Source organism: Corylus avellana, chromosome ca10 (genome assembly GCF_901000735.1).
Source record: "Corylus avellana chromosome ca10, CavTom2PMs-1.0".
Classification (NCBI taxonomy): Eukaryota; Viridiplantae; Streptophyta; class Magnoliopsida; order Fagales; family Betulaceae; genus Corylus; species Corylus avellana.
Window position 1 is genome coordinate 3,950,218 of NC_081550.1, and position 24,383 is coordinate 3,974,600.

Genomic DNA, 24,383 nt, shown 5'->3' on the forward strand with positions numbered 1-24,383 from the left:
AAAATAGATAGGTGACATCAAACTTGAGGTTTGGATTTAAATCTCATATAGATTTTTAATTCATTCCTACATATTTCATTTCAAATTTATATTGCATTTAGTATATGTTTATCCAAATTATTCTTTTCTCACAATATTGCCAATGTGATTTAAGATTAAAAAGAAAATATGAAGAAATTAATTAAGTTGTAATTAACAAAACTGCACCAATCTTAGCCAAAAAAATAAAAAAAGAAAAAAAAGAAAAAAGAAAAAGAATAATGTACTAGTCCTTCAAAATATCTATCACAGCAATAATTGTCAACAAGGTTGCATAAGGTCTAATATGATCGGCGTCCAGACCACTATTTCACCAGATCGATCAGTGAGCATTCCCACTTGATCCGTTGTGATTCGGAGTGGGCAAGATAGAGATGGAGGAGATCCAACATTTTAGCCACGAGGAACATCCCTTGCTGTTTGTGGAAGAGTTTGAAAATGATGATGAGGAGATTCAAGTTATTGTTTGCTCAGGTTGCGATCAATCTATTTACGCTCCTGCCTACAAATGCTCTCACTGCAACTTCTTCCTTCACAAGTTCTGCGCCGAGTTATCCCCTGAGATACAACACGTTGGGCATCCAAACCACACCCTTGTTCTCCAAAAACCATCAGAGTCTAGATTTTGTGATGCCTGCCGTAGGTACTGCAAAAGATGCTTCTTCTACCACTGCAATAGTTGCGATTTCGACATTGACATCGAATGTGCTTCCAATTGGCGAAGTAATACTGACGACGGTCACCAACACGAATTCGTTCCCATCTTTCAACACATCCACTTCACTTGTGAACTCTGTGGTAATGAGGATCGCAACAGCGTTGCCCAGGTATGTCGCATTTGTCAACTCTTGGCTCACACTCTTTGTACTCTGAGGCCACGTACCATCAAAATTATGGCAGATCGTCATTTGCTCACTCTCATCCATTCACTTGCTAAAGTCATCAAGGAGCACCACGATCTGCTATTCTGTAACCTCTGCTATAAACAGATCAACCTCAAGTATGCGGGTTATTATTGTCAACAATGTGATTTCGTAGCCCACTTGGAATGCGCACACGACAATTCAATTGGAGCAAGTAGTGATACCATAGACGACTCAAGCATAGAGGAGGAGGAGGGTATCGACTTTGAAGAGGGTGAAGAACTTGAGGAGCTCAAACATTTCCATCATGAACATGACTTATTCCTCAGCCGCAACCAAGTGGAGGTTCATCATGTACATAAGCTGTGTGAAGGTTGTGTGCAATCAATTTCTGCCCCATTTTATAGTTGTCAGCAATGCAATTACTTTCTCCATAGCAAATGTGCTAGACTACCCTTAAAGAAGTGGCATCCAAAACACCCACATCTGCTTACCCTCTCCGCAAGGGGAAGGGAAAACTACTTTGACGGCCTGATCATAAGTTGCGCTGCTTGTGATCGTGTAAGCCATGGCTTTGGTTATATGTGTCACGTATGTCCCTATAGCATTGACATCCGATGCTCTTTGATTCCGAAAACTTTTCGACATGAATGTCACCAACACCCTCTCTTCCATGCTGTAAGTTCCGATGAAAAGTGCAATGCTTGTGATATGCAAGAATATAATTCCGGTGGTGTATTTGTATGCACCGAATGCAATTTTGCCTTGGGTTTTGAATGTGCAACACTCCCACTCAAAGCTAAGTATGAATATGACCCACATCCCCTCTTGCTCACTTGCGCTGCACAAAACGATTCTGAAGAATATTATTGTCTAATTTGCGAAGAAGAAAGAAATTCAAACCATTGGTTTTATTACTGTGTAGAATGCAACTTTGCTGCTCATCCTCAATGTGTAGTTGGGATCCATCCATACATCAAGTATGGAAGGACTTTTGATCATGAACGGCACCAACACCCTCTCACTTTTGTCCGAAGAACTAAAGACGTCTCTCGTCCATGTGATGCTTGTGGTCAAACTTTTAAGAACAATTGGGGCCTAAACTGCACACAATGCAAATCCTTTATCCATTTCATGAGTGCATGTTTTGATAAATGGAGAATAAAATAACTTCTTAGAGAAATATTACAGCCGGCCATAAAGAGATTTCGAAGTCATTCAAAGTTCGACATTAATAGACCTCAGAAACTCATCCACACAACCAAACAACAGAAGATCGAGCCCCATCGTCAGCCTCCAACTCACATGGTCTCTGTCATTGGCGTGAATCAAACCTCATACGATCGATGATCATCATTGAATTGTATACAGGTAGGTACTGTGAGGTCACATTCTATGGCCATCAAATTGCTTATCAAATGATGAACAATTGATTACTTTTTTTCGTGCGTTTTTTAATGTATTGTTGTTGTTGTTCTTTTGTTCATAAATATCTGCTGCAGCCATGGCACTGATGATGTCATGGCTGCAGATCACCAATGATCATCTGCAGACTGCATTTACATCTTCTGTCTTTCATCCCATTCAAAGTCATTCTGATCCAACACTTCTGAATGTGTTTCTTAAAAGTGTTTGATCAAAATTACACATACCTTAACATAGTCATCGATCCCACACTGGATCATTTGCAACGATTATCTTCTGCATTTCATCCCATTTGAAACCAGGATTAGAATGGAGTCCCTTTTTAAGATCCCATACTGCTTCTTCCAAGTTCTAAGGCTATTCCTAATGTGTTCTTTTGTCAAAACAAGCCCAAAATTTTCATTCAAGGCTGTAAGTTCTGCTCTGTGTGCTGCAGGCTTCAAAGGAAATTATGTGCAATTAATGCAATTTTTTTTTTTTATTCTATTCGTTACCTTTTCTGGTTTGAACCCAAAAAAAAAAAAAAAACTCCGGTTGCTTATCCACAAGCACAGAACAAACGTTGCTTATATCCATGGTTACGCACCTTCACCCTCTCCACTAAATTCTCAAGTGGTCATTGGTGTGCACAATCGCCCACCAGCATATGGCATAACCATCACCAAATTATGCAATTCCCCAAAAAACCTCTTTTTTTTTTTTCCCCAAAAAACCAAACAAACAAAATAAAATAAAATTTGGGGCAAATTGTGTTCCAGCTAGCCTTGTTGATCCATTTTATATTTTTTTTCATGATATATTGGCTTTTCTAGTATTTGTATTATAAGATAATTTTCTAATTATTATTTTTTCCTTTATGTTTTAAAATTATTTTAGTTACTAAACACATAAGAAAACAAATTATGTATTTCCTTCCGTCGGCTTTACACAAATCTCAATCTACAAACCTAGAAACATTAGAAATCTAGACAAAAAAGTACCAAGTATGATGACACACCGACATATAATAAAGATACACATATATGTTTATATATATAAACACAAACAAGCGTAAATGAGGATGATATCAATCGGTAACCCAAAAATCTAATTTAGATTGTCATAATATACTCTTAGAAGTATTCTTAATTTGCACACCATTGAACCATCTGTGCCTTTTTTTTTTTTTTTTTTTTGTTCAATTGTGCTGACATTTCTTTCTCTACACACTTATTATTATTATTATTATTATTAGGGGGAACTTCACTTATCCCCCTATACTTTCGTGCTTTTTGCAGACACCCCTCTATTGTTCAAAACCTCTCACTTTGATGTATCCAACTTTCGTTTCCTTTCACTTTGCCCCTTCCGTTAGGATTTTCTGTTAAATCCTAACGGAAAGGGTGAAAAATTACAATTGTGCCCTTATTTTTTATTAAAAAATAATTTTTTTTTTTAAAAAAAAATTTTTTAAAAAAAAATTAGGGGTAGAAAGGTCTTTTTAACTGCAAAAGCTAACGGTAGGGGGTATTTGAAAGGAAACGAAAGTTTGATACACCAAAGTGAGAGATTTTGAACAATGGGAGGGTGTCTGCAAAAAGCAAGAAAGTATAGGAGGGGTAAGTGAAATTTCCCCTTATTATTATTATTATTTGTTTCTAATGGCATTTTTTGCATAGATTACCCTTCATTTTTTTTTTTAATTTTTAAAATTATGTGTATTATATGTTAGTTTGGCCCCTACAATAATGATTTTCTAGCTTCGCCATTGTAAATGGGGTGGCTTGGCCAACATCAAGCTGGCCATAGGGTGTGCTTGAGTCACCCCCTATTTTTTCTTGATTTTTTCTTTTGTATTGATTTTTTTTTTTTTTTACAATTTACCCCTTCCTGGAAGCATTTTTGGGAGTTTTGGTGGTTAAAAGTCAGGCGCTTTGCACGTTACTCATATTTCATCCAAAAGACAAAAAAACTAAAAAGATGGCTAACTCGTCATAGTTTGATAATTTGTGGGTGTTGAATTTTGACGGCTAAAACACAAAAGCAATCATACTTTCTCGGGGAGGGGAGCGTGTCAAGTGTATTTTTCCCATATAGTCTTATCATTCTTGTGAAAAGAAAAGGAAAAAGAAAAAAGAAAAAAGAAAAATGAATCCTTAATCCCAATGGCACAACTTTTCTGGAGATTTTACATATTAAAAAAAAAAAAATCACAAGTTACATAGAATATGTAAATCAGAAAACCATAAATGGCAATAAAGATGAAAAAGCACAAACATAAAATGCCCCTACACTAACATGGACAAGCTTAGCAAAAACAAAACACATGATACAAGGAAAGAAGGCAATTATTTTGGAAGCACTTGGTGCTTGCTGATCACGACCGTTGAACTCAACTCAGAAAATCTTGCAATGCCTCGACAATGGAACCCCACCACAGCAAATAAACCATCAATTTCCTTTCAACACAATGAATGCAACCACGGCAACACCAAAGGACTCCAACATTCCATGCCCGCTAAGACTTACAGCAGCAGCCTCGTCCACTTTGGCAGCGTCAGAGGGACTCTCCGGAGCATCCTCCTTTGTCGTCTTAGGCTTCGACGCTGCTGGTACTGGAGCTGCAGCTACTTTTTTAGGCTTAGGATTGAAAATGTCCAGCGGAAGAAGCACTTTGCTCACCTGATAAATAACAAGTTGGTCATCCGAATACACTGTGCCGCCCAATGTGGTGTTCACAAGGCCAGTCGAGATGTTCACTTGGTTTCCAGCGGTGGTAATGTTTAGAGGAAACGCACCGGCATCTCCGGCTTCAGTCGGCACTGGATTGCTCAAGGTTTGGAAGTTTGAGAGAGCAACAACGGTGTTCAAGATATGAAATTGTATTAATTGGGTCTTTTGCAGGTCAGATAGAGAGTTTATGGTGCCCGGTTTAAGGTTCGAAAATGCGGAATCAATAGGAGCAAAGATGGTAAACCCAATGTTGGAATTATTGAGCTGCCCATAAAGTTGCTTAGCCACACCTGTGCTCTTTAAGAGGCGAACAAAGACCGAGTACCCATGAGCCTTTTCGAGGATTTTGGGGACGTCGGTGGGACCTTTCTGCACCGGGACCAGGGCGGGCTGGGCTGGGGCTTTGGCCGGCTGGACTGGGGGAATGGCGGGCTGAGCTGGGGGATTTGCGGGTTGAGCCGGAGGATTGGCGGGCTGGGCCGGGGCATTGGCGGGCTGGACTGGAGCCGCAGCCGGCTGGGCTGAAGTTGTGATGCAATGGAAGAGAAACACAAGAAGAATTGAGAGGGAGGAGATAGCCTGTTTGGTCATATTTGAAGTGTTGCTTTGTTTGCTTGGGAAATTGAGAATTGGAAGTGAGTGTTTGATATGAGTGGGAAGGAGGAGAGGGGTTTTATTGAGGGCGGGAGAGAGTACTGTAGTTAGGTGAAAGGGTAGAATTATAGTTACAAATCATTAGTTGTTTGCAGCTTATCTGTCTTGGAAAGGTGGAGGGAGTGAATGGATAGAATGAGAGCTTTCGCTGGTTTTGCTTGGGAAGGCAGGAAAGAGAGAGTGTATCTCAATTTGATGTGCGGGCGAAAAAGAGATGAATATATATAATTGCTTTGCTTTCACAGACAAAATTGCTGTGGCATCCACCCCTACGGAAGTACGTAGTTGATCCAATTTTTTTTTTTTTTTTTAAAAGAGAGTATGTTAAGCTTTTATTTTCGTTCATTTCATTTGATAAAGACCTCATGAGTTGGTTCATTTCACAAACACATAAACATTGCATCAACTATATTGGTTTTTGTCGGCTTAATAAAATAAACGCCAATAAAAAGTTAAAACTTTTTTGACGATGTTGTGAGTGCACTTGTGAGTATTATGTCACACAGTGAGAAAATATAAAAAAAAATTAGTGTTTAATATATTTAAGTCGACCTTAGCTCATTAGCTTAGGCTTTTGGGCTAAAATTGTGTTCAATTAATTATATTAATGTACTCTGGGTAAAAACTCCATAACCACTTTATCTTTCAACAAATGGTATCAGAGCCATGGTTACAGTGAGGGGGAGTTGGATCAATGTGAAGAGACTCACAAGTGAGGAGAAGATTATTGTGAGTGCACTTGCCAGTGTTGTGTCCCACATTGAGAAAATATAAAAGAAAAAGTGTACTTTTTGGCCTTAGGCTTTTGGACTAGAGTTGTGTTCAATTATGTATATTAATGTATTTTTCGTAAAAACTTCATAAGTCGACAACAAATTTTATGAACCACCCAAGGCCAAAATGGTTGTGCAGGCCGGCTAGCCTTCCTCTGCCACCAACTTACTTTCCCTCCTTCCTCTACAACTCATCACCACCTTCTTTTATGAAACTGATCACGGCGGCTACCTCTTCCTCAATGTGGACACATAATTGACTCATATATACACAAAGTAAAAACACTTCGAACGATAATGTGAGAACTCTCTCCCTTCGCCAAACTAGCTTGATGAAGAATTTTATGATCGCGATGAGCATGTTTAGCAGCAGAGCTAAAAAATTACCAAATTAAAAATATAATAAATGTAATTTAAAAATAAAAAAAAATGAATGTTTTTCAACTGCAACCGTTAGGTTTCCACAACTAGAGTTTTAGAATGATATTCTTTAACAGCCCTTTTAAGATTTGAAGTTTTGTCATTAAAATTCAACAGTGTATTACTTTTTGAAATATCAAATGTTTTTTTTTTTTTTTTTAATAGATAGTTTTTAATTTGGACATTGTGATTCATATATATATATGGAATAAATATAATTATGGAATAAATTATATACAGCAAAAGTGTTTACTTTTTTGCTTTGATTATGAACACTACCCAACTTTTTTTTTTAAAACATATATCTTTCGTAATTTTCTACAAGCTAATATTATATGAATCATATAATATTCTCTAAGTAGCAAATAGTACTTGATGGGTGATGCAATCAAATAGTACTTGATGGTTGATGCAATCAAAATAACATATCATTTTTGCCTTATTTACTAACCAGAGAAAAGGAGAAGGTTACCAATAATTCAATACAAAGCTTTAGAAGGATTTTTTTTTTTTTTTTTTTTTTGACTTTGGTTTTCAAAAGATCAAGTGAGCCTCTCTTAAAAGTTTTTATTTTTTTTTAAATAACAAATGTGTAGAGGCCATTTTCAAACTTTTTCTTAAATAAATAAATAAAAATTGAAAGGCTTGTAGTGGCCATACTGCCATAGCCCCCATAGGCCCAAATGTGGTTCCGCCATTGAGCATGTTGTAGCAACCGCTAGAACAATAATTATATTACTCTTGGCAGGCAATATCTAGCTTGAATTTAAAGTATGTTTAAGATTGCGTTAAAGAGCTTAAAAAATATTTTTAGTGCCTAAAAAACTATACCAAAGTTAGAAAACAAATAGAAGAGTTGTAACCAAGGCTAGCAAATTCATCACCGCTAACCGCACTAAGCTTCTTGGAAAGAGTCGGTATTGTGTATGGTGATTGCCCTTCTACTATCTACAGCAACACCACCTACACGTGGTAAAAAATCCACCATCGATGCATCCAAGCGGCTTCGCCGATCGCATCGCTTGGCATCAATTTTTAATTTTTAATGAGGAATATATATAGCCAAGTGATAGCTTTTTATTGGTTTAGCGTGACTTTCAGTTAATTTTTTGGACATAAGATGGATGGAGAGACTATCTTCGTTTTTAGTCATAAGCAAAGTATTATCTATGATACGAAATGAAATTGAGGTGAATAAAAATAAACTTGTTAAACCACATGTGTAAGCTTAGTCGTTAATGGACAAACTTTGACAACCTTTTTAAAGTTGATAATCGAAGAACCCATGCAAATCAACTACAAGATCTTCTTATATTTCTTATTGATTGCTCGATGGCTTTACATAGAGATTACATGAAAGAAGTAGACTTGAATAAAAATACATTAAAAGATAGCTAATTAATGAAATATAACTTTTCTGGAGATTTCATATATAAAAACAAAATCACAAATTATATAGAATATGTAAATCAGAAAACCAGAAACATGGAAAGAAGGCAATTATTTTGAAAGCACTTGGTGCTGATCACGACAGTTGAACTCAACTCAGAAAATCTTGCAACGCCTCGACAATGGAACCCCACCACAGCAAATAAACTAATGAAGGTATAAGCCATCAAGTTCCTTTCATCACAAAGAATGCAACCACAGCAACTACAATGGACTCCAACATTCCATGCCCGCTGACACTTACTGCAGCAGCCTCGTCCACTTTGGCTGCAGCACCAGACGGACTCTCCGGAGCATCCTCCTTTGTCGTCTTAGGCTTCGACGCCGCTGGTACGGGAGCTGCAGCTACTTTTTTAGGCTTAGGATTGAAAATGTCCAGCGGAAGAAGCACTTTGCTTACTTGATAAATAACAAGTTGGTGATCTGAATACACTGTACCACCCAATGTGGTGTTCACAAGGCCAGTCGAGATGTTCACTTGGTTTCCAGCGGTGGTAATGTTCAGAGGAAACGCACCGGCATCTCCGGCTTCAGTCGGCACTGGATTGCTCAAGGTTTGGAAGTTTGACAGAGCAACATCGGTGTTTAAGATATGAAACTGTATTAGTTGGGTCTTTTGCAGGTCAGACAAAGAGTTTATGGTGCCCGGTTTAAGGTCCGAAAATGCGGAATCAATAGGAGCAAAGATGGTAAACCCATTATTTGAACTGTTGAGCTGCCCATAAAGTTGCTTAGCCACACCAGTGCTCTTTAAGAGGCGAACAAAGACTGAGTACCCATGAGCCTTTTCGAGGATTTTGGTCACATCGGTGGGACCTTTCTGCACCGGGACCAGAGCAGGCTGGGCTGGTGCTTTGGCCGCCTGGACTGGGGGAATGGCAGGCTGTGCCGGAGGATTGGCAGGTTGAGCCGGAGGATTCGCAGGCTGGGCCGGGGCGTTGGCGGGCTGGACTGGAGCCGCAGCCGGCTGAGCTGAAGTTGTGATGCAATGGAAGAGAAACACAAGTAGGATTGAGAGGGAGGAGACAGCCTGTTTGGTCATCTTTGAAGTGTTGCTTTGTTTGCTTGGGAAATTGAGAATGATTGGAAGTGAGTGTTTGATATGAGTGGGAAGGAGGAGAGGGGTTTTATAGAGGGCGGGAGAGAGTGTAGTTAGGTGAAATGGTAGAATTATAGTTACAAATCATTAGTTGTTTGCAGCTTATCTGTCTTGGAAAGGTGGCGGGAGTGAATGGATAGAATGAAAGCTTTCGCTGTTTTAGCTGCTACTTTGCTTGGGAAGGCAGGAAAAAGAGAGTGGATGTCAATTGGATGTGCAGGCAAAAAAGAGATGAATTTGAGCAAAATTAGCAAGCATGGCATTCCAAGATACAACGTTGTTTTCACCCATCTTGCAGAACACATTGGACGCCACGTACAGTAATTGTATGGCCTGATTCTGCTTTTCTTATATCCACAGATATCAATCAATCTTAGCTTTAAACATGTTAAGGCAGAGCACTACATGTGTTGTGTCTTTAAACATGGTCTTTTATTTTTTAATATCAAATGTACATAGAGGCTTAAAGTTGTACACACAGCCAGTCAAAAAGAGAATGGGCCTTTTCATGCGTTTTTTTATGCAGTGCTTTTGTTATTTTGTTCATAAATATGATTTCTGATTTCTTATGATTATGAACTCTAGAAATTCAAAATCTTCAGATTATTATTCATAAATTCCATGACTTATAAATGTAAATGATTATAAATGATTAGGTAATAGATTACAAAGTAGAATGCAACTTCCATCTACAGCTTCACTATTATTAGCATCCATTTCCACGTTGAAGTGTTGAAGGCGAACCAGTCCAAGTTGCTAAGAAATGTGGTAAAGGTTATCTAACTCTCCAGACTTGTCTCTCAAGTCTCAATGTCATTCCAAAGAGACAATATTTACACCATATACCGTCTTCTTAGGTGAACCCTCAAACCGAATCTAAAATGTAAAAAAACAAATTAACTGCATTCTGCAAGCCAAATATCTGAATCTAATCCCTCTATTCTCTCCCCAACTACAAAAGCATGAAACTGGTCACGAATCTGAACCCAACTACAGCCAGGATTCTTCTTCACTCCCCTTGATTTCATCAAGTCCCTAACCCTGTTCGCCTCGTCCCATCTCCCTGCTTCTGCATACATGTTTGAAAGAAGAATGTAGTACCCAGAGTGCTGAGGCTTCAACTTGAACAAATGCTCTGCTGCCCAACACCCCAACTCTACATTCCCATAGATTCGGCATGCCCCAAGCAAAGCTCCCCATACATTGGCATCCGGCACAATAGGCAGGCCTTTAATAAGCTCAATTGCTTCTTCCATTAAGCCAGCCCGGCCAAGGAGATCAACCATACAAGCATAGTGCATTTGTGTTGGCCTAATATTTTGAGTCTGCATCTCCTCAAAGTACTTCTTTCCCTTTTCAACGAGTCCTCCATGACTACAAGCTGACAAAACTGCAATATACGAAACTGAATCATATTCTACACCACCATATTCCCTCATTGCTTCAAATAGATTGATAGCAGTGTCCAATTCACCTAGCATTCCATAACCCAAAATCATAGTATTCCAAGACGCTACATCCTTTTTCTGAATCTGGTCAAAGACCTTACTAGCTATATCAATTCGTCCACATTTGGTATAGAAGTCCAACAGAGAGTTAGCAATGAAGAGCTGAGCATGAATAAGTTTTCTCACTAATAATCCATGGATCTCTTTGCCTTGCTTGATTGCGGCTAGGTTTGCACAAGCTGATATAACACCCACAAAGGAAACAATATCATGCGTCATGCCTATAAGCCTCATTTCTGAAAACAAACTCAGAGATTCTATGCAATCAATAGCCTGAGAATACCCCACAATTAGTATATTGTAAGATACTTCATCCCTAAGGGAGATGTTAAAGACATTTCGAGCAAGATTTAGGTTGCCACATTTTGCATACATGTCTGTCAGAGCATTAGAAACAAATAAATCATTGGCAGATCCCATTCGAATTGTCCTTGCATGGATTTCTTTTCCAGGACGAAGAGAACCCAGTCGTGCACAAGCTGGAAGAACATTTGTGAAGGTGACAGAGTTGGGAGTTTGATCGTGAGCTTGCATTTGTCTTATTAGTCCTATGGCAGCCAACTCAAGCCTGTTTTGAGCAAAATTAGCAACCATGGCATTCCAAGATACAACGTTCTTTTCACCCATCTTATAAAACACATCGGATGCCTCAGTTGTATGGCCAGATTTTGCATACATGTCGATCAATGAGTTAGCAATAAAAACATCACACTCAATACCCATCCTCATACTGAACCCATGAATCTCCTTTCCTGCTTTAAAAAGTTCTAATTCCACCAAAACGGGTAGCATACTAGAAATAGTGATAGAGTTTGGTTTAACCCCTGCATCGATCATCAACCTAAATATCTCCAAGGCGTCAATATTATGCTTTGTAAAAGAAAGACTAGTGATAATCGCATTCCAAGAAACCTCATTCCTCTCAACCATTTCACTGAAAACTTGCTCTGAAGCCTTTACATTCCCACCTTTTCCATACGCGTCAACCATAGTATTGTTAATATTCACGTGAAGATCCAGACCAACCTTCACAACATAACAATGAATACGACTCACCATGACCGCATCTTCAAGCCCAGCACAAACCGGCAACACACTAACAATGCTAACCAAATTTGGCCTGAACCCAGACCTCAAATTCATCTCTTTGAAAAGATCAAGTGCCTCCACATAACAGAAATTAACCGAAAGCACCCCAATTATCGTATTCCACGATATGACATCCCTTTCATGCATTTCATCAAACACCCTCTTGGTATCTCCCAAATCCCCACAATTACCGTAAAACAACAAGAGGGTATTCCCAACAAAGACATCCGTGTCAAACCCGAGCTTAAACACAACCCCATGAATCTCCATTCCCTTCCGGACCTCCAAAAAGTCCGAACACGCCTTAAGAACGAAAGGGAAGGTATGATCATCGGGCCGAACACCGGTCCTAACCATTCTATTATAAGGCTCAAACCCATCATACACTTTAGCAATTGAGTTAGCCCGAATAAGGGTGTTCCACAAGAAGGCAGTGCGGCAATGCTCAACAGTCTGTTCGAAAAGACAGCGAGAGGTAGTGGGGTCTCCGAAAGTGGAGTAGCTGAGAATAAGGGAGGCACAGAGAGAGACACTGTGGGGAAGCCAGCCGTTGAGAAGCGCAGAGGCGTGGGCTTGCTTGGTTTGGTGAAGGAATCGGGCGTTCGAGCAGAGAGTAACCAGATTCGAGTGGGAGTGAGTACATGTTGCCGTGCCAGTACACAGCGAGACAATGTGGGTTTGGGTTTGTTTAGATTTGCACGAGAATGTTGAGACTAGAGAGAGAGTTTTGCGTGCATGGTGGTGGAACATAGAAGAATGGAGACACGCTTCGAGCGTTCTTAAGATCGGTGTTTATGGTATTAAAAACAATGAAAGGAAACTCTAAACTCGAAACCCAACTCCGGTGAAACAAAAAGGTTATCCGCTGTGGGTACAGAGTGTCTGCTCGTTTATAGGGGGAAATATTTTTCGTAATCCTTCAAACAAAAAATTTAATGATTATTTTGTGCTGAAATTAATTATGTAATAATTTTGGGGGAAGGGGTTCTGTTTTGTTGAAGCTAAAAACTCAATTTCAATTTTTTTTTTTTTTTTAAATGATGTGGCATGGCCGGGTGTCTCATGTAAGCAACCAGCGTCATCACTATTCACTTACACTAGCGTGGTGGATAGCATTACTCTTCTAGCTTTATGAGAAAAATCTTACGAGTTAATATTTTTTTTATATTTGATTTATCTCATCTTACAAATCAACTATTAAATTTGTGAATTTATTTAGACTTTATATAAGTTAATGGTAAACTTCACAAATCTAATGGTTAATCTATTAAATTTGTACGAGAATATGGGCTAAATTTAAAAAACTTATGGCCCACTGACATTTATCGCATGGGAGCTAATCAAGAAAACTCATTAGTTCAATTCATATCAAACACAATTGGTAAACCAATAGAGAAGAAAAATGAATTTTTTATTCATATTCAATCCATTTAGAAAAGGAGAACATATACTTGTTACTAGCACAAATGGCAGGGTACTCCAATGACCCTAACCACGCAAACGTTTTAACACCCACTTTCTTCTCAATCTCTCATTTAATTTCATGAACATCATCGCCCTCCTCTCGTCAAAAGAAAGATATTCACATGCCTCAATGATAAGATCATCATCAAAGTCAGGAATGGTCTGCACCATTTCAAAGAGTTCATCCAAGCACACACTCTTCTTATATTCCGTCAATGCATCCGCTATCCTACCAATATCTGCAGCCATGGCACTCACCATTTCTAACAAGATATCACTTGAACGTCTCCTCTTCAATGGTTGTTTGGAATGTGACGATGAAGAAGGCCTAGCCCTCGTCTGCTGTGATGATCCTTGCATGCCATCACTAGCATTATCATGCCACATTTCTTCATTAGCAAACATCTCTACGGGGGTTTCAACATCCTCTTCCTCGTTGAGAGTAGGATTGCTGTCAAGTTTGGCACCAACTTCAGACCAATATCCACCTGGCTGCTCATTGCCAATGATCATCCGTAACTCATCCCAATTCTCAATAGACCTGGCTTGCAATTGCCTTGCATCTGGATGTCTCTGACATGAATACATGTTAATTAAGCAATGCAAAAGAGAATACAAAATCTATGAAGTGTTTGGACACAACTGGGGAAAAGAAGGTTCCACTTTTCCCTTTACTTTCTTATTTTCAAAACGGCATAGCTAAAAAGAAAAAGAAAAAGTTTGGATATAAGAACACCAAAATAGGCTCATCCTGCAATATAGTTGACATGAAGCATTTCCAGAGAAGAGCCTTTACATCCAAATCATTTTATCAGTGGTGTCCTAGAGACTGGAATATGAACTTGGCATGCTCTTCAGAAGTTGCACAAACAAGCTACAGTGGAGGAACATAACATAAATGATCGAAGAAAAAAATGCATCAGAAATATTGAGTCAATTTGAAGGATCACATAAAGTACCTTGATATATTCATTCCAATCAGAGTCATTCGCGATAACCATCTTATATCTCTCATCCCACTCAAACCCACTATGAGAGAGGAGTTCCATCACAAGTCCGTACTGTTTCTTCCATGTTTTCAACCGGTTTGTTATGTTTTCCTTTGTCAAGTCCAACCCAAACTTGTCATTTAAAACTGTAAGAGCAGCTGTGTAAGCTACAGGCTTAAAATTTTCTCAAGCTTATTTCCCAGCATCACTTGCTCGACCAGCAACTGTGATAAGCATCGATCCATCTCATCTGTCCAAGATATGTACTTCCCTCTGTCGTTTGCATTATCACTTTGATTGTAGTATGTTTCCTCAGCAATTACAGCTTCATTCTGAGCAATCAAATCCAAATTATCATCACCTATATTTAGGGAGCTTTCGGGTGGATCAATGCAACCAATGATAACACATAACTCCTCGTAGTTGTTGATGACTCGTCCTTGAAGAATCCTAGCATCAGGGTTTATCTGTCAAAAAAGGGGGGCAAAAATAAAATACTTCCCCCTGTGAGCATCATGTGAAAACGTCAACATGGAACTTTCTTTAGGAAATACTAATACAACAAATCTGTCAAGTGTGTTAGTACCTTGATATATTCATTCCATGCATAGTCATCTGCAATTACCATCTTCCGTCTTTCGTCCCATTCAAAGTCGCTCTGATCCAAGACTTCTTGTAGAATATCATACTGTTTCTTCCATGTTTTGAGACGGTTCCTGACGTGGTCCGTCGTCAAATCAAGATGAAATCTTTTGTTTATAGCCAAAACTGCGGCTTCGTATGCAGCAAGTTTGAATTTGTTATCTAATTTATTTTTGTTTCCAAGTATTATTTGCTCCACAAGAACTTTGCCAAGGCAGCGATCCATTTCATTTGTCCACCTCATGCTCTTCCCTTGATCTTTTGCCTTCCCACCACATTGAATAGGAGAAGCATTAATAGCCTCTGCAGCCTCATTATGATTGCCAAAGATAATGCACAACTGATCGTAGTTCTGAAGAAATTTATTGCGGAAACTCCTGGCATCAGGATGAATCTGTAGAGCAATTACAAGACTTAGCAAGATGATATGGAGTTATGCACTAAAACAGGAGGGGAAGGGCCTAATTTGAATACAACATAGTACATACTTAAAATTTATTTAGGGAAAAGAGAGTGACCATCATGAATTCTAGCTAAATTCACATCTGATCTTCAACCTTAGAAAGAGACTTGCTACTTTAGCATAATAAAAATCAGATTCAAACTTGGATTTCAAAAACTTGAATCTTTATTATGTCCTATTACTTCCGTATGTAGGTTAAATTGCCTATAGGCTTTCGCAAAAGGTCTGATTGGGTTGTCTCCTTCCCATTTTGAAATACTTAATCATAGTAGCACGATGGTTATTTTATTATACAGACATTCAAATTATATGACTTCCTATGAGTGTGGGGGGCCAACTATGTTCAAATCAAATGTCAACTGGGTTATAACAGATGGGTGTCACAGATATAAGACTACTCTGTTTTTTTTTTTTTTTGGCTGTTCAGAATATAGAATATTTTTATAGACCTTTTAGATTGATACTGCAGAATCACGGAATTGAGTTGCAAGGGAGTAAGGTTATATTTTTTATGACTGCATAAGTAGTTAGAATGAATTGTATGATAAATTTGAAGTGAGAAGTTGATGAGATACTTTAAATTTCTTTCTTCTCTTTGTGGCTTTACATCTTTTATTTCTCACAATCTTCAAAAAGCAACTAAATGCAAAACCAGTTTTCTTTTGCATTAGAAAGAAACTGATTATATTGTAAAGAAATATAAGTTTTCTTTCAAGCATGTCTGAAATGAATTAAACATGTATGCACTTAAAGTTGTCTTTTCCACATGGATGAGTTTCTTGACATAGTACGCTCGTTTTGCCTTTTTCCATAATTCTTCATATGCTGTTAGCATCCCTTCAATTGTTTAATAACCACCTGAATGAAAAGGGGTTCTCCTTGTGTGGATCCTATTTCAATGGGTTGATAAGTTGATCCACCAACACATCTTGCTTTTAATGCTTTGTTTTGTTTTTCCTTCTAAGAAAAATAATAACAAGTTGAAATAAGTCATTTGATACTCACAATCGTTTGCTGCAATATACAATAATTCAAAAACATTATATACACGAGAGTAAATGTTACCCCCTACTACAAAATGAGATTTGAGCAAATCAATCTGGATGTGTTTTTTAAAAGGTCCTACAAATATCATAATTAGAAGTATTAGATCAAAATTGCATACCTTGACATAGTCATCCCACACTGAATCATTTGCAACGATCATCTTCCGCGTTTCATCCCATTTGAAACCAGGATTAGAAAGGAGTTCCTTTAAGATCCCATACTGTTTCTTCCAAGTTCTAAGGCGATTCCTAATGTGTTCTTTTGACAAATTAGGCCCAAATTTTTCATTTAAAGCCAAAACAGCCCTGTCATATGCCTCACGCTGTAGATTATTGTCTATTTTATACCCATTTCTCACTTGCTCCACAAGAATCTTACCGAGGCAACGATCCATTTCTTCTGTCCACCTTAAGTTTTTTGTATGCCTGTCGTCACTCTGAATCTCAGACACAATGCCTGCATCCACACCCTCCTTGCTGACTGTCAAGTCTACATCAATTTCAGCATCATTATCAGAACAGCTTGTTACTGATTGATCGTTGCCCAAGATAATGCACAACTCATCATAATTTTCAATAAACTTTGACCGGAACAGCCTGGCGTCAGGGTGTGCCTGCAGGTAAAGTAAATCAATTAAGAAGAATTTAGTATCACCATGCTCAAGTGCATAATTATTGCATCAGAGTGAATGAATACACCTTGATGTAGTCATTCCATGCAGAATTATCTGCAATAACCATCTTTCGTGTCTCATCCCACTTAAATCCTTTATGAGCAAGAAGCTCCTTTAAAATCCCAAACTGCTTCTTCCACGTTTTTAGCCGATTTCTAATATGTTCCTTTGTCAAAACAAGCCCAAAATTTTCATTTAATGCTGTAAGTGCTGCTCTGTATGCTGCAGGCTTGAAAGTGCTATCTATCTTGTTTCCCTTTTTCACTTGCTCAACAAGTATCTCTGTAAGACAGTGATCCATCTCACCCGTCCATGTCATGTATTTTACATTATCTTTAGCATTGCAACTACGAGTCTGGTATACCTTACAATGCATTCCTGATTCCTGAAACATATAGTAAACCATGTTGACATGTTCTGTTTATTACATGTAAAAGATAAACAAACCTAGTGACAACACTTGTGGCTAAGCCCTTATAACACCGACCTGCCTTGTGGTTTTTTTTTGTGACACTTGTACCCATGTAGTCAAATAAATGAGATAAAAGATGAATGCCTTTTAAAAGAGATTGAATTTAGACAATATCCTCACTAACTCAGCAAGCAATCAAAACTTTTTAAGTCTCTAGAGCACAGAGAGAGAGAACTCAACCCATTTAATACCAATTCAAGGGTTAGTGCTCACTTCTAGCACAGAGAGACCAACCCCAGAACCCTATCAAAGCAAAAAGAAAGCTGAAAAGAAATTCCAGTATGACTGGACTCCTATACCTGATGATGAAAAGATAACATTTCACCTGTGCTTGATAGTTATAATTAAATCAATTTAACAAACTTCAATCTCATGTAATTTCATCATCATCCATCACTTTATAGAAGACTTCATTGCAACTATGAAACATTGGCTAATACAAGACCGGCAAGGGATGATGCATATACCCTTAACACTTTGAATGGTCATTCCCATTGAAATGGCTATTCCAAGGCGATTACATTTCACCTTCTTTCTTAATGGAATAGCCATTATGCGTACCAAGCATAAACTTAAGAGTTGAGAATTGAAAACAATGAAATATAAGAAAATTACTCAGCTATATGATGTTGAGTCTCTTTAAGGCTCACCTTACCTAGAGCTACAAATGAGACTTCTGTGACTCCTTTATATAACGAATCGATTCAACTTAGCAATGAAAAACGGAGATTGCAGTGAAAGACAAACGGAGATCTCTGCTTAGCTGCGATGGAGAAACCGAAACGGTGTTGGAAATTGCTGGTCGGTCTTCGTTCTCACGGTTGCCTTCTCATGGCGAATTTCCTATTGTATGGGCTTTTTCAGATTTTTTTTTCTTCTTTTTTAACAACCATCCCGGTGCACGTGCTACCGGCATGAATGAACTAAAGATAATAATATTCATTAAAAATCTTTAAAATGTATTTTTTTTTTAAAAAAAAAATTGTCCTTTTTAAGTTTTCTCATGATAGTCTCTACGCTTTCAATTTCGATAATTAACTCATTTTAAGTCCTAGGTAATGGTTTTTTTTTTTTTTTTTTTTGACAAGTCCGCATAAAAGGGGAAGAGGAATTCGAACTAGTGATTTTCACTTCATTAGGCGTGATCCCAGCTAATTGAACTATCTCTTGGAGACAGTCGTAGTTAATATTAAAGGCCATACTTTTATCTTATAATTATTTTACTATGTTAACGTGATAATGCAAACCCACAATATCAATTCACTATAGAAGGTGGACAGGCATTTAACACATCAAAATAGAGATTACCCCTGCACAACTCTTTGGCGATGGATAAAGGTAGAGCCAACCCCATCATCCCCTTTGTAGGGGTGCGTTTTTACCCCTCAGAGGCGGGTGTGGTGAAGCCACCCCCACAGCCTTTTCTATGGGAGTGATTTTTTGCCCTCGAGAAAAACTCAATACTTTTGGTTTGCAAAATCTAACATTTCATTCGGTATCAACATTGTTAGGAATATGTAAGTATTCTCACGTTTGGGAATAATTAGAAATATGGTAGGAAGATTAAGACTATAAGATTCACATGTTGATTTATTCCTAAACATCCTTTATGAATTATTTATTCTTTTCAAAATATCTTTATATACGTTTTATCCAAATTTTTCTTACAATTTGCACGTTTTACTTAGTAATTTCATCCTTGTCAATTGTATAAATTGAACTTTTGAACCCAATAAGTTCAACGGTAACAAAGTAGGATTAGGAAATGTGAGGTAGTAAAATGGTTTTTTCAACCATTGTTGCATGCTTTAGTTTCGAGTTATCATAGCATCATTAGCAGTCTCACCAAAATTATTTTTTTGTTAAAGTAGTGAGGCAATTTGGTGAAAAGACCCTAAAACCCTCCTATGCAGCCTTACTACTTCATGGAAAGTAGAAAAAAAAAAAAAATAGTGATAGTGAGTACCTTTCACTCATCAATTTAATAAAAAATGCTATTAAAATTAGTTTCCTCTATGCCCTTAAATGTAAATCCTTGAAAAATACAAATATTCAAAAATATAAAAGTTGGAGAAATAATAAACAAATCTTTGATAAAGAATATTTAAATGGAATGATGAAAGTTAATTGTTAAAATGATGAGATTGTTGGAGTACTTTAAAAAAGTGAGTAATTAAAATAGAGAAAAGTGTACTTTTAACTATTTTGGTCTATACAATTTGGTGAGATTGCTAATAATGCTTCTCCATATTTAAACTTTTGTTTGTTAAGTAAATTCAAGATCTCTGTTACTATAGCTCTAGTGTTACATCTACAAAAAGTTAAGTAAGCCTTGTCATATCTTTAGAAAGCTAGAAGGAAATTTTAAAATTTACCACTCCTGCTGATTTTTAATTTTTATTTTTATTTTTTTGACATGTCCACACAAGGAAAGGGGGAGGGAGAATTCGAACTAGTGACATCCGCTTCATGAAGCATGGTCCACAGCCGATTGAGTTACCCCTTGAAGACGTCGTTTTTGTTGCATTTAGAGCTTAGTTTATCTAAAAAAACCATAAATGTTCCTAAGCTTTCATCTAATTTGGATTTAGTCCTTAAGTTTTCAATTTTAAGAATAAAGTCCCTAGGTTTTGTCTAAATTTTAAATAAGTCTCTTAATCACTTTAACAGTCTCCTATTTACCACCTATGTGTCATTTGACACGTCAACATTTATGTCAACACCAAATGTCAAGTCATCCATTAAAAAACACAAAAACAAAAACAAAAACAAAAGACCCCAAAAACGAAAACCATCTTACTTGTTCTTCCAATTTTGTGGCTTTGTAGCATCAGGATTATCATGGGTGCATCCTCCGGTCATGACCATGTGAGAATCTATGTATATATTTATGTATATGTATGCTAGATCTGGGATTGTGTTGAGATATGAATTTATTTCCTTTTAGTTTGTGAAATTTTTGGTATTTGACTGTTTTATGAGATTTTTGTGCATTTTAGATGACATATTTGATGTGCTTTACTAAAGATCCATTTGGCTTTGTTTGGTAAATGAGTTGGGGTTTCCCTCGTTAATATTCATCATCATTTTTCAAAAAAATCAACATCAAAACATTCTGACATATTGGATTTGTGCTTTACTTGATGATGCGGAATTGGCATTGGGTGCCGACATAAACGCTAGAGTGTCAAATGAGACATACGTGGCAAATGATAAACTATTAACTTTAACGGTAAATTGACAAAGTTATTTATTTTAAACTTTGGTAAAACTTAAAAACTTTATTCTTAAAATTAGAAAATCTCTAAAATTGTTATGTATACACTAGAACATGAGTTTGAATTCTGCAATGAAAATTTTCATACTTGATTAATGCAAACTATATTGGTTTCCATTGATACGCAGATTGGACTGGGTCAAGTCATGACTTAGTTGGACTTGAGAGAGCTCATACAGTTCCCACCGACTATGCCCGTTTTGTGTGGCCCCCAGTAGGTATGTATTACTATAAATCATGCTAAAGTAGAATAGCTACAATTTGTTTCATTAATCTGCTGTTTTCAATTAGAAAAAAAATAAAATAAATCATAGGATCTGATATGTCTCCACATAATTAAAGGCATAATTCATAAACAAAATCAATGAAAGTCGCATGGTAAGATCTATCATTACAATATAAATAAGAGGGTTTTTCCATAATCAATGGGTCATAACATGTGAGCTAGGACTAATGCAACGTTTTTTTTGGGAGAAAGAGTTGTTTAATTAATCTATAGAGTAGAATTTGGGACCACAAAAGTTGTATACATACGAGGATGAGATCTTGACTGCTGTGGGAAAAGAAAAGAAAAGAAAAGAAGTGATTGTAATAATGGCAAGCGGGGCTCTTATAAAACATGGAAACCGATCTTTTCCATTTCAAAATCTCTTAATTTTATTTATTTAATACATTTTGAAGGGAAAAATTGGATGTTAAGAGATTCGAATTAGTGATCTCCGCTTCATAATGCGTGGCCTCCAACCGATTAAGTTACCTCTTGGGGACTCAAATCTCATGATTGACCTAGTCTATAAGCGTGGGACAATTCAAGTGCTTAGAGCTTACCCATAAGTTAGAATAATATATATTTTGGGATTCGATGGGCTTGATTAAATATGAGCCCCCCTATTTTTTTTTTTTTTTAACAAGAAATGTGTTTTTGAAGCATAATAACTCAACAAAAATATACGCAAAATAACGTCAGAATGTATAAAAACATTTCTCTAAAACTAATGAGCCGCATCTATTGGCGCGGTTGGGACATAAGTAACCCAAACTCTAAGCTAAAGAAAAATCAAGTGAGGGATATAAATATAATAAAGTAGAAAATGTCTTAATTGAGCTTTAGGTATAGTGGAGTGTGGTGTGAGATTAGATTAGACTTATAAGGTTGGTTGGCAGGTCACATGGTCTGATGGTCCAATCCATATCTCATGTGACTCTTCCAGCAAAGCCCTTCCCACCTTTTTCTGTCCTTTTGCAAATTGTTTTGGACACAACCAACAAATATACATATATTTTTCCTGATTTTTCTTTAATTAATAATAATGCCGGCTGATGCCAGAGAGGACAAGAACACCCTCATATCTTCCTAATAGTTTAATGAATTGACTATATTGCCCTGCACTCTAAGTGAAATTGAAAATGTTTTTCTTAATGGGAATTTGCCAATAATACCCAAGAATGGATAATAAATTACTTGACCCCAACCCCATATATATATAAGGGTTTCAACCATTGTTCGATGTTGAAATAACAAATATCTAAAGACAATTTAATGTAATACAATATCCAGAGATAATGAGTGGGGAAAAATTAAATTTAGTCTATAAATTTTCATGCAATTTTATTTAGTCGGAGCCAACGGCTCTGTTTGGTAAAAGCCCCCCACTATTCATAAAAAAATTCAATTTTCAACATTCTTATTAGGATCGGAAGCGACCATGGCTCCTCCAAGGCCTCCCATCTCTCCCAAAGAGTCAAATTTTCTTTTGGGCATATTTAAGCGTTTTTTAAACCTTATTATGACGCCCTTACAGACAATTTTTAATATAGCCCAATTCCTTTAAAGTTAAATTTTTAGTTCGTCTTGTAGGGCTGCACAAGCGATTACGGTTAGTGGTTATTGGCTATAACCGCTAACCTCAACCGCCTTTGTTGGATATTGATTTTTAATAACGGCAACTGCTTAGGCGGTTAGCGGTTATTTTATAACCGGTGGTTAGCAATTATTCAAATCAATAACCGGCGGTTTTATAACCCTTTTTTTTATATGGCATTTTGAACTTTTTAAGTATTTTGGGCCATCATTAAGCCTATTTTTTAGGCTCATTTTAGACATTTTTTGCCAAAGTGTTCCTAAAAAGATAAAAAGAACACATTATTTTTTGGGCCAGGCAATATCTTTGAATAAGACTTGGCCCAAAACATCACATACCATATTATATTTCACATACATATATTCATACACAGCCAAAACGACTCCGTTTTGGATGTTATATTATAATTATTATTAATATGAAATATATAATAAATATTTATATTATTATATATAAGAGGTTAGCGGTTATTAACCACTTTTTCCTACCCCTAAAACCACTAACCGCAACTGTTCTAGGTGGTTAACAGTTAACGATTAGCAATTAGTGATTAGTGGGGCAATTATTGGGACCGAGAGCAACTATAGCCCCTCCAACTCCCTAAATTTTCAATTTTGAAAATTGGGTATGTTTGTTAGTGTATTTTGAAGAGTTTTTTTATTTTTTAAGTATTATGCGTTATTTTTTTTTTCTTTTTTTCTAATTGAATAAGGTAAAAAATGCTACAGGGAAATGTTACTTATTAATTGATATATTAATATATTTGTCTTGAGGCCCAAAAACAAACACAAACAAACACGCCATCCCTCAACTTTATTATGTCTTTATTGGATCATACAAACAATTGAATTCTACCACATAATCAGTACTCAAATTCTTGAATTTTCAAAACTTGGTAATGATTCGGTGCCATTAAAGATCATGTAGGATTTCGTTCCATCCATTAGGCGTATCAATTGAATATTTGCAAATCTGTTTACTTGATTGAGACATACCATCTACCATATTTCAATCACCCATTCAATGTTTAATGTTATTAAATTAAAATAGTTATTTCGAGACAACCAAAAGGCAGTACAAGTCAAAATGGACCGTCTGTTCATTTCATTTGATTTTGAACCAACCCTTCCTAAACAAATCAAATCAACTTTAAATTAATTTCAATTTATTTACAGCCGTCCATACTAAAAAGCAAAAATGGATTGGCTAAAATTATAATTAGATTAAAATTTAATTGTAATTTATTACAAATTTAATGATAATTTTGAAGTTAGATCAGTCTTCAAAAGAACTCAAAAGACTGATACATGATTTTCTCTCAAAAAAAGAAAAAAGAAACATAAAGAGAATTTATAGAAAAAACTTCACTTTAGACCCTTGAATTACTGCGTGTTTTGAGAAAACCTCTTAAAATTCAAAAACTCTCAATTTACACCATAAACTTTCAATTTCAATCAATTGAC

The 24,383-nt window shown here is 36.8% G+C and overlaps 6 protein-coding genes across 9 annotated transcripts; 1 reads left to right on the top strand and 5 right to left on the bottom strand.

Moving 5' to 3' along the window:
* Positions 1–333: 333 nt before the first annotated feature.
* Positions 334–2,538, top strand: LOC132163894 (uncharacterized). The gene is made up of 2 exons (XM_059574271.1): positions 334–1,479; positions 2,405–2,538. Exons 1-2 carry the CDS (start codon positions 414–416, stop codon positions 2,536–2,538), a joined length of 1,200 nt encoding a protein of 399 aa, XP_059430254.1. The 5' UTR covers positions 334–413.
* Positions 2,539–4,551: 2,013 nt separating this feature from the next.
* On the bottom strand, positions 4,552–5,803 carry LOC132163930 (fasciclin-like arabinogalactan protein 12). Its single transcript, XM_059574310.1, has one exon. The coding sequence runs from the start codon at positions 5,628–5,630 to the stop codon at positions 4,758–4,760; it is 873 nt and encodes a 290-aa protein (XP_059430293.1). The 5' UTR covers positions 5,631–5,803; the 3' UTR covers positions 4,552–4,757.
* Positions 5,804–8,352: 2,549 nt separating this feature from the next.
* On the bottom strand, positions 8,353–9,377 carry LOC132164513 (fasciclin-like arabinogalactan protein 12). Its single transcript, XM_059575033.1, has one exon. It carries the CDS (start codon positions 9,375–9,377, stop codon positions 8,502–8,504), a length of 876 nt encoding a protein of 291 aa, XP_059431016.1. The 3' UTR covers positions 8,353–8,501.
* Positions 9,378–9,736: 359 nt separating this feature from the next.
* Positions 9,737–12,870, bottom strand: LOC132164139 (pentatricopeptide repeat-containing protein At4g14170-like). 2 transcript variants are annotated; one of them, XM_059574569.1, is made up of 2 exons: positions 10,103–12,870; positions 9,737–9,811 (listed from the first exon to the last, which is right to left on the bottom strand). In XM_059574569.1, exon 1 carries the CDS (start codon positions 12,779–12,781, stop codon positions 10,331–10,333), a length of 2,451 nt encoding a protein of 816 aa, XP_059430552.1. In that variant the 5' UTR covers positions 12,782–12,870; the 3' UTR covers positions 9,737–9,811; positions 10,103–10,330. The 2 variants fall into 2 exon arrangements, with proteins under 2 accessions (XP_059430552.1, XP_059430553.1); XM_059574570.1 differs by lacking the exon at positions 9,737–9,811 and having other exon boundaries at positions 10,084–10,824; positions 10,909–12,870.
* Positions 12,871–13,519: 649 nt separating this feature from the next.
* On the bottom strand, positions 13,520–14,544 carry LOC132163896 (uncharacterized). The gene is made up of 2 exons (XM_059574273.1): positions 14,455–14,544; positions 13,520–14,068 (listed from the first exon to the last, which is right to left on the bottom strand). Exons 1-2 carry the CDS (start codon positions 14,542–14,544, stop codon positions 13,520–13,522), a joined length of 639 nt encoding a protein of 212 aa, XP_059430256.1.
* On the bottom strand, positions 13,715–18,617 carry LOC132164333 (L10-interacting MYB domain-containing protein-like). Of its 3 annotated transcripts, none has more exons than XM_059574829.1 (6): positions 18,437–18,617; positions 17,335–17,694; positions 16,755–17,249; positions 15,071–15,520; positions 14,455–14,951; positions 13,715–14,058 (listed from the first exon to the last, which is right to left on the bottom strand). In XM_059574829.1, exons 2-5 carry the CDS (start codon positions 17,683–17,685, stop codon positions 14,652–14,654), a joined length of 1,596 nt encoding a protein of 531 aa, XP_059430812.1. In that variant the 5' UTR covers positions 17,686–17,694; positions 18,437–18,617; the 3' UTR covers positions 13,715–14,058; positions 14,455–14,651. The 3 variants fall into 3 exon arrangements, with proteins under 3 accessions (XP_059430812.1, XP_059430810.1, XP_059430811.1); XM_059574827.1 differs by having other exon boundaries at positions 13,715–14,068; XM_059574828.1 differs by having other exon boundaries at positions 13,715–14,068; positions 18,432–18,617.
* Between the last annotated feature and the right edge of the window lie 5,766 nt (positions 18,618–24,383).